The 10,614-nt window shown below is 41.9% G+C and overlaps 1 protein-coding gene across 1 annotated transcript in view; it reads right to left on the reverse strand.

Moving 5' to 3' along the window:
* The window catches only part of SHC4 (SHC adaptor protein 4), a 50,002-nt gene extending 40,045 nt beyond the window's left edge, over positions 1-9,957 (reverse strand). Inside the window, exon 1 of the mRNA XM_065412153.1 lies at positions 9,373-9,957. Coding sequence (XP_065268225.1) covers positions 9,373-9,957 — 585 coding nt within the window. The remainder of the gene's footprint in view (positions 1-9,372) is intronic.
* Positions 9,958-10,614: the final 657 nt, after the last annotated feature.

Raw genomic sequence — 10,614 nt, forward strand, 5'->3', positions numbered from 1 at the left:
TCAATAGTCGTCCACTGCCTTCCCACAATTCCCTTCATGTGCCCAGAAGGACGGGCAAATTCTCCCACAATTCACTGGGAAAGAACAAGTGAGCCACTCAGCTTACTGTACCACAGGGAACCATGGAATATGTCCTCAGAAGGCCTAGTGATACTCTGACGGGAGTGCAGCAGTCGGAAGGATGGAGTAACTCTGGTAGGGCTTTGCATTGTGGCAGCTCAGACCCAGGCTAGGCTAAACCCAGGTGCAAATCACCTGAGTTAACTCTGAAATGAAGAATGACTGACTGACTCAGTTTGGAAGTGAAAGCGGAAGCACTGGCTCCATGAAATAGCCACCTTGGGTACGGAAGGAGTTTGGTTGGAGTCTGAGACTGCTGAAGGTTTGCACAGGCCAGCATTCTACCGGCTTCCCCCTTTTTATTTTAAAATACGGCATAGGCATGGGATTAGCAAGCCTAGCATCTGGTGTAAGTGTTTCTGGAGTCAGAAGGAGTGGGATCAAGCCCTTATGAGTATGACATCCTAACCCTAGTGGTGTAATAAAATACCTTGTAGTATAAGTTATAATATTCTATATATTCTTTCCCATGTTATAATACACTTTTGCATATGAAACTTTCAACACCAATGCTCCTGGGTTAAGAAAGTAGTTAAAATCCCAGCAGGGTTAGCTAGAAGAAAGGATGCCTACTTGAACAGCCTGGGGCAGGGGCACCTTTAGAAATTACAATGAAATGTGCCACTTCTACACCAATTCAAAGTTAAATCTTGGAAATGTGCTTTCCCCCAGTTCCTCGGTGACTGGCTGAGATCAGCAGCCAGGTGAAGAAGGGCTGGCAGATGTTAAACCCTGGCAAGGTAGAGTGGTTATGCTTAAAGAAGAGTTTGCCATCATGATGAGGCCACAAATTGTCAAAGTCATAGTTCCAAAAATTGTCAGGACAATGTGCAAGGTCTTGTTGATCCCGGTCTTGAATAAAGCAGCATTCCCAGAGTCACGTCCCACCATTTCCAACTGGCTAAGAGACTACATCCCATCCTTGCTGATGATCACTTATTAATGATAATGCTGGCAATGCAATTTATTTAGGCTTGAAAGCATCAGCCCTGAGAAAACTGTAGCTAGAGAAGAATGCTGCAGCAGACCCACACAGCTTCATAGGTTACCGAGAGCATGTTGCCCTGGAGCTCTGGTCTCTTAACACTGTTTTCTATACAGGTTCAGTGTAATTTGATGTCTTGGTCCTTATTTCCATGCTATAAATGGTCATGGCCTAGGATACTTAAAAGGCCACTTCACTGTCTAGGACCTCAATACTGTCAACAGCTCCACTCCTCAAAAACAATCAAACCATCTACTGCCAGGGTGAGGGCATTTGCTGAGGAGACAGGCCTTTCTCAGGGGCCCACGGGGACTGTGGTCTCTCCCACAGGAACTCAGAGCTACTATACACCTTACCATGGTCCAGCTGAAAAGCAAGAAACACTTTTTCAACCCGCTCTTCCCAAACAACACAGAGCACTTTAAATTATTCGTAATGTATATATTTCTAGGAAGCTACCCATGCTCTTTTCCCCTGCAGGACGAATGGAAAGGAAATTCCAACTGCAAGATGGTTTAAGTCTAAATTTGGAAGGTGTTTTAATGCCACAATAATTGGCTAAGTATAAAAATGTAAATGGAATAGGCCAGAGTAATTAGCTTACTCAAGGTTGTTGTAATAAGAGATACAAGTATGAGGGCCAGTTACTTGTATGCAGACTTTTGAGCTAAACAGCTGATGTAGCATTTGAATATGCCAATAATAGCTTGATTCTTGATTTCCAAAGCTGTATAAGGAGGTACTTGTCACGGACACTCAAAGGCCAAAGGAAAGCAGTGGAGAGAATCAAAGCTGAATCCAGGGTACTGCACAGAGCATGAACAGCAGGGAATGCAGATAATGTACTGTCCTGACTACAGAAATACTCTGCCCAAGGAAAAGCACCATAATTAAATTTGAGCCCTAGGCTAAGAACATGAGTTCAGCTATTAGGACTCGATCCTGAGCCCACTGAGGTCAATAGTAAAGTTCCCATTGACTTCAATGTGGCAGGGTCAGGCACATACACGGTAGTCCCTCTTTCAGGTATGAGGGACAGGATTGGATAGTATGTGCTAGAGAGGATTGCTCCTCGCTAAAGGAGAGGCCAACAACTCTTCCAACAGGTATGGGTGTGAGAATAAACCCCTGGCTCCCTATATTGGGGGGGGGGGGGTATTCCTGGATAGCAGGGACTAGAAATCCTTATGCAGAAGCTGATTTAGGAACAATTCCTGTGTAACCGAGCTGGGGGAGTTAAAGATGCAACCTTTTCCCTTCTAGTTACAACAGTATGATGCAGAGTCAATGAAAAGCAGGATGAAAGGTCGTGTGGGAGGAGGTGCCAGGAAGCAGCAACATAGGTTATGTGAATAGGACTTTGATGACCCCTTCAACTACAGCTCCAAGTCTCCTGCCTTTCCTTTCCTTAACACAACTAATACTTCCAGGACTAGTTTGAATGACTGCAGTGATTAAACAAGTGAGACAGGGAGCAAAATGCTGTGCTTCAAATTAAACCATTCAGCTGAAGCTTTACAATTTTACTTATTAGTTAACAGAGGTTACTAACTCTTAGGTCAGTTTCAGATTCAAGTAGCCAGGAATTGGCACTCTGTGCTTTTAATAAAAACAGTACTGTATTATGCTGCCACCAAATAGCTTTGTATCCAATGTATATGAATTTCAGTACTGACCTTAAGTTCAGTTCACTATAAACATAATGAGGCTGTGTGGGGAAAGAAAGCATCATAAACATTTGTACTGAATGCAAAAGAGCATGCCAACAATCCTACTCTGATTCCAATACTTCTGTACCCAGCATTGCTCTAACAAGAAGCTTTTGAACTAGAAAAAGTTTCTGAGTTTCCCACCCCTGCCTCTTCCTCCCCTTTCTGGGTAATGGTGCCCTGTGTTTGGGAATGCCTCACTCACAGGACTATGCCACACGGAGGTGCTCCAATTGCAGGGTCCCCATCCCCAGTGCGCTTGAACAAACTCTGATCTCTACAGCTCACGTGTAGTTGGGGTACGCTTCTTCATACAACTGTTGGGTTGTTTTGGGGGTTGTTTTTTTTTTTTTTTATAATGCACCTCTGAACTATTAGTGGAGCCAAAGGCTAAGGAAACTGTCCCAAAGCCATGGCCATAAATAACAAGCTTCAGTAGTCACTGTACCAAGTCTGATTAAACCAGTGACAGCACTGCCTTCCTGTTGGTTTATGTATTGGTCTAACTGTTAGACAGCGACAGGTACTGTCAACAAAACTCTGTAACCAGAGCAACACAGATCAAAATTCTATTTTCGTCAATGCAGGAAGGTGACGGTTTGAGGTTTGGTTTTGTTCTTTCTTTCTTCTTCTTTCAGTTTTCTGGTTTATAATGTCATTATCAACCACCACATCAGGCTGCTAATGACCCACTGAACCTTTCAGTTCTGCCCCAGGTTCTCAGTTCCTCCAGAAGTTCATTAACTGCCTGTTCACCAACCTGCACGGTGCTGAGTTCCTCCTGCAAAGCTCTGAACACCTTCCAACCCCAAACAAAACCCTGCACTACATACACAATTCTCCCCCTAGGGAGAGGATGAGAGAGAGAAAGAATGAACCACATGTGACAGATGTTAGTCAGGTTGCTTCATGCAGGTGCGCCGATATTCCGGTGCTGAGGGCAGAATAAGAAGCCATATAAACTAGTATAGAACCCAAATGGAAGCAGGTGGTTCTCAGCCCTAGAGCTAGTCAAAATCCTTTAATCCAAAAACATTTTGGGATGAAAAATGGCTTTCACTAAATGGAAATTTACCCAAGAAAAAAATTCATTTTTTGTTGCAATTTTTCATCTTTTCATTCAAAACCCCCTGGGTTTTTTTCTTTTCATTTTTTGACCAAAAAACCTCCAAAAAAAACAAAAAACAAAAAAACAACCCCACACCTGTGAGGAATTTCAATGAAAACAAAATATTCACTTGTAGATTTTTTTGTGGAAAATCAAATGCATTTTCCAACTGGCTGCACTGGGCACCCTCGCAGGCTCTAGCCCTAACCAGATTCTTTCAAAGCTCAGCCCTGCTTTGAGCTACCAGCTTCAGATGAGGAAAAGGCCTAAGCGGCACCATTTTCTGTTAGAAACAACTGGCTACAATAAAGAGCCTGGGTACCAATTTAAACGTGGTCAATAAGGAGTTAAAGTTGGTAACAACTGATGACTATTTGATGGACTTCTGTCCATTGGAGAGGATACTATCCGTCTCTTCTGGGCTGTCGCAGCAGAGACCATGTACAGAGTTTGTGTTACCCACCTGCCACTCATCGCTAGCAGTGGTACCTCCAAATCAGGGTGAAACACATGACCAGAGCATCAAGGGAGTTTGCGCTACTGCTGCCCAGGCTGAATCTGTACTGTGGAAAGAGGAATTTAATCCCTAGGGCTATCAAATAGCAGGACTGCCCAGCATTCAGTAATGCACACACCATATTTTACAAGCCATCTCAGAGAAATTGCTGTTTAGTTGCCACAGGTCACTCCCTTCCTCAGAGGGGATGATGAACCTGTGTCTGCCATGTTCCCGTCGCCCTTCTACTCGTGTAGGGAGAAGAATACTGAAACAAAGGACTAACCCCAATTGATAAGCCACTGGGCCAGGCCATTATTGACAGGATATACAGGAGCATTATTCATGGGAATCACTAAGTCAGCGGTTACAACAACTGCTGCCTGCTCCTTTCACCCAATGCTCCTGTAAGCTTTTGACCCACAGGGGTGGTTCAACAAAACACCTGTGTTCTTATTCATTCTGCCATGGATATTATAATAAAATACTTGCACCTAGTGCTATGCCTGTCACAGCAAAAGAGCTAAAAATACATCCTGGCTCATGAATCATAGATGAGGCTGAGAAGCAGTGAGTCACTGAAGTTAATCTGCTTCCCAGGAGAGTCTTGGATTTTTCATTTCTTTATTTATTTTGGGGGTAGGCTTGGCAAAATGCCAAACATATTTGTGTCCATCCTATTTCTGAGTGACTCAAGCTATGCTTTTGGGACTCCATCTCCAAAAAGCCTCAAAAACCAGAGCTTTAGCTGCATGAGACTCTGCAGGCATAATAAAAACATTGCTGCTACTAAAAACTGCATGTGACCCGTTATTTTCCGGCTTCTAGCAAGATCCTGGCATTTACATTACTAGACCATTATGGGTTTATCAGTTTTCACCAAGCCACGTGATCTGAGCTCAGTTCCTGGCTCTGCCACAGATTCACTGTGTGATCTTTGGCAAATCATTTAATCTCAAATCCCCCTCTGCCAAGTGAGGATGGCCACTCTCTCTTTTCTCACACCCTTTGCCTACCTTGGCCTCAAACCTGCCAAGACTGAAGACTGTGCATAATATTACACACCTGAGTAGTCCCCCAATGGAAGCCAATGGAACTACTCAGATATGGAAAGTTGTGCAGGTGCTTAAATCTTTGCAGGATTGGGGCTCTAGCATGTGAGCTCTTTGGGGCAGGGAAACTGTCTATCCTGTGCCTTGCCCCAGGAGGCCCCAGTCTCAGCTACTACTGTAACAGAAATCAGAATGACAGAAGAAACAAAATGAGAGAATGAGTTTTAAGAAGATATAGAACAAAAATATCCTCAATTTACAATGTTTGGCAGTGTTGAATTTTTGTTTAGTTTTGAGGGAGGGGGAGGAAGCAGTTGGTAGTGCTCCCCCATACTCCATGGGGGCTCATCCCCAGGTTGGGATGGTTTTGTAGGGAGCCAATTTGATTATTTATTTTTAAAATAATACAAGAAAATGTTGTATGGAACATCTATAAAGTTGGCTATGATTTGACTCGAAGTACACCAAACCCTGCCCCCAGGCTCCCCTAATATAACCAGGATAATACAACCTGGATCCTCTCATTTGTTTTCTCATGCAGATTTCAGTAAGACAAATTACCTGTGAGTAAAGGCAGGATTGCACAGGGCAACATGAGAACAGTCATACTAGGTCAGACCAATGGTCCATCTAGCTCAGTATCCTGTCTTCTGATAGTGGCTGGTGCCAGATGCTTCAGAGGGAATTAACAGAACAGGGCAATTACCGAGTGATTCATCCCCTGTTGTCCAGGCCCAGCTTCTGGCAGTCAGAAGTTTAAGGACACCCAGAGCAATGGGTTATATCCCTGAACATCTTGACTAATAGATGGACCTATCCACCATGAAATGGAGTAAGGTAGAGAAGCTCCTGTGCATGATCTCTCAGGAGAAACCTCAAAGTGGACATGGTATTCCTCACTTCCTGCCTTAAGGCCAGTCTTGCGAACCCCCTTACTCAAGAGACCCCCAACTCATTTCATAGAGGTTACCCAACAGCTATCAGATGAATAGTACTTATGTTGGTAAAGTTCTCAGATCCTTCAAGAGTGCTGTGCAAAAATGTAAGCTACATGATATTAGTACATTATATAATATTAAATTCTAAAATATCTGACAATAATTTCCCCTTCAATATTTTTAATAGAGGACTCCAGTAAATAAGACTTGTTAGAGAAATGTGCTTAACAAAATCATTCAGGATTTTGCAGACTGTTCATACTATTGATTTAGAGACTGGGCTGTTTTAGTACTGTTAAAGTACTGTTTTATGGCCTGATCCAATGACCATGGAAGTCAGCAAAATGATCCCTAGCAGCTTCTGTGGATTGGGCCTTTACTGTTGGATGGTGTTAAGGAAAGATACTATTTTCATCCGTCTGTATCCTGTTGTGAATAGAACATATAGCCAGCCTGGCTTTGAGACTGTTGTGCATAGTTATAATCACTGCTTGGCAAGCCTTGTCCACAGTAATTATCAAATTGAGAATAGCAAGTATAGTACAGTAGCTCATTGTGTAGTCCTCAGTCTGATTATAATGAATACCGACAGTCCCTCACATTCTATTGGCAAACAACATATAGACAGTTCATGCTGTCTAGTTACTCGGTCTTTCTATAGGAAGACACCGATTAGGCAGTACATGTAAAAAAAAAGGATATGTAAATACATTTCCTTCTATACTCTGTAAAAGATCAAGTACCAAACGTGTTTTGGAACACAGAAACAAGGAAATTGCTATACCTGTGGTATCCAGGGTTCGTCAGTGGCCTGTACCAGAAGCTAGAGCTAGTCAAAACTTGGAATTTCTAGTTCACAGGAAATTCTGACATTTGGAAATTTGTTTTTAATCTGAATTGCAACAAAATTTCAGAATTCCCCAAAAATGAAATTTTCGAAATTCAAAACAAAAAAAACCTGGTATTGTCTCCTGGTTTCTGGCCAGATTCTGTTTAATCTCTTGCACATGCTATCCTGTATTTTGCCACGCTGAACTATAGGGTTTGATCCTGCAGCCATTCATCACATGAGCAGGCCCACTTGAGTCTGGCTACTCACATGAGTTAGAGCTATGCATTCAAGCTCATCATGCTGAGATCATAACAAGCGAAGGAATTCATTCAAAATTGGTCACTGATATAAATAGGAAAACTTGTTATCTATTGCTCCAAGTGAGCTCTTCAGGACATCAGAGGGGACATGTGACCTTTCATCTCTGGGGCTTACAGTTAATTATAAAGAGAAGGATCGTGGTTTGGTACGGGACAATAGACAGCCGTTTCTGATTGTGGCAATGACAGTAGCTACAAATGGGCCAGAGGAAGCCTTCTCTTGAGAGGGCTCTACTTAAACTGAGTATATTTCATGAGAGAATCTTTGAGAGATTGTTTAAAAAATATATTTAATCTGGTAGGTAACAGAAGGGATAGTGCCTTTTTTAACCTTGCATTCCTCTTTCCTCTGACCATCCTTTGTTCTCTTTTCTACCTTTTCTTCTTGCTTCTTGTTCATGTTCAACATTAACAACAAGAGAGAAGGAACTCAAGCCAAAATAGGGAAAGGACAAGTTCAAGAATATTTAGATAAGTTAGATGTTTTCATCCTAGGGTGCTTAAGGAACTATTTGAAGCAATCTCGGAACCGTTAGCCATTATCTTTGAGAACTCATTGGGGATGGGTGAGGTCTAGAGGACTGGAGAAGGGTAAATATAGTATCTATTTTTAAAAAGGGAAACAACGAGGACCAGGGGAATTATAGACTGGTCAGCCTAACTTTGATACCTAGAAAAATATTGGAACAAATTATTAAACAATTTGTAAGCACCTACAGGATAATAGGGCTATAAGGAATCGCCAATTTGTCAAGCACAAATCATGCCAAACCAAAGTACAGAAGCCATGGCTTTGCCCAGCCTCTTAGGCCATTACTCCTGAAGTAACTTGAAAAAAATTTTGCTGTAATTTTCCCATGGTATAAGCTTTCTCTGTGCCTAATGTAGACGGTCTTCCATTTTGGAAAGCTATTAGACAGGAGACGAGCCTTAAGAAATTAAAAGGTCAGGGTCAAAGGTCCAGAGAGAAGAATGGGAAGCAATTGTCAGTTCTTTTCACAGTGCAAGAATTAAGGTAACAATTGTAAAGTCTACACTGGGAAAGAAGAAAAAGAAATGACGCATGTGCCGTGGGGGAGGGAAGCAGAAAATACAGTTCGCAGGGAGCATTCATGCAGCAAGGTTTCCTTCTCACCAGAGAGTGAAAAATGGAGACACAAAATGTAACAGTGCCAGCGCAGCACTGAAAATGAAAGATATTGGGGCAAGGGAGATACCCATCCATAAATAGACAGCTTCTAAACAGATCAAAGGGGTTACCTCATGCAGTGGTAGTATCAGAAATCAGACGCATTGCAAATGCCAATTTAGGACTGTAAAACATGCTGCATGAAAGCAAACACCCGCAGTATTTCCAGGAGAGATGATGCAAAAGAACTACAGTTTGCAGCAGGAGTCTCAGCAACTATTACACACCTACAGCAACATGACAGCGTTACAACCCATTTGAGATTTTGTGCAGCAGGATTGCTGTAAAGGGGATAAAAACATTATTTAGTGTTCAGCTCCCTCAAACATGCACTTCCTTATTTCAAATCAGTTAATCTGTTTAAGGAGCGTTTATTATAATAAACCTTCAAGGAAATGCTTTGGAGACTAATCGTTATTGCTTTGGATTATTCATGTACTTTAATTCCCCTTGGTATAATCAACACGTCACTTATATAAGGCCTCAAAAAACAGGGAACACGCAGTATACAGTGATTTTCAGTACCTATTGAAGAAGTGGGGAAAGGAAGGTTATGTTGCACAAGCCCACACACAATTTGATTATTTGTTTCTTTAGTGGAAAATCTGTGAGAAGCTACTTACTCGTACACAGTAGGTCATGCCAGTCTTCACAATGTCCTCTCCGCTCTGCACCGGAGGTTTGTCCTGTTTGCTTAGAGGGGCAGACTCAAAGCCCAGCAAGTTGCAGTCATCTTGAGATTTTGTATTTACATCAAGTTTGTCCGGGTCCTGCCGTGGATAAGAAGTAGGCAGGCAGCTGATTAAACTGATTTCTGGTGAGGTTGGGCTGCTTGGAACTGTAACACACTCTGTGAGTTTAATTCTTGGCACCTCTTTTGTCCCCAGACAGAAGTTTTTAAAACCAGGCAGATTGGATGGATTGGATAATTTAATATTAGCCATTCGGGGTATCAAAGTGCACAAAGTGGTGGAACTGTCCTGTGTCCCCAAGGTGACATCCTCAATTGGTAAATGAGGTGTGGAGGAATGAGAAGATGAAGAGGAGCCTTTGATATTTAAAGAATTACTTTGTGTACCTTCCTCTAATGATGTTATAAAATCATCCCTAAAGCGACTGTATTTAGCCCTGTGAAGCATTCCTGGGTGTCTAAATAGTCCTACATACAGTACGTGTCCACTGCGACTGTGCTGACTGCGTTCTCTCATAGCCTTGGAAGTTCTGTAACTGGATACTGTTGCATAAATTGACTTTCTTCTTGTAGAGAAATGACATGGAAATTAAGCAAGTCAAACAATTTTAAAAACAGACGCCAATTGGATAAATTTTGTTGACTGCTTCACACGTGGCTTATTTTTCTTAATGAACATAGCTTAAGTCTGCATGGTCATCTGTATGTAATGCTAAAGGAAACATACACAGGTATAAAAATACTACAGCAGTTTAATCTGAAAAGATGCTATCCATATCTAAAATCACTTCTGCCACAAGCAAGCAAGCCTCTAAATCATTCTCAGCTTTGAACACTCACTGTTATAGCCTGCATCATTAACGGTGAATTCCTGGCTGCAGTAAAGACTAAAAAAAATATTCCAAAGAAAGCAATGCAAGATAGCTAGAATCTCAAAAGCATCTTTAGATTAGCAAGAACCCAAAGAGATACCTTACAAGCCCTGTTCTTAGCATTTTGTATTCAGCTGCCCCACTGGAAAGAAAAATCATGGTTCTGCAATTTGCACATTCTTTATTCACACAATATGTTTTTAAAAAACATGCAAAATAATTCTCTGAATGTAGTCAGCAGTTCTTAATACAAATCCTGCTAATTCTTGTCTTTAGAGTCATTCAGCATCACAATCTAGAAA

Source organism: Emys orbicularis, chromosome 10 (genome assembly GCF_028017835.1).
Source record: "Emys orbicularis isolate rEmyOrb1 chromosome 10, rEmyOrb1.hap1, whole genome shotgun sequence".
NCBI classification, from domain to species: Eukaryota; Metazoa; Chordata; order Testudines; family Emydidae; genus Emys; species Emys orbicularis.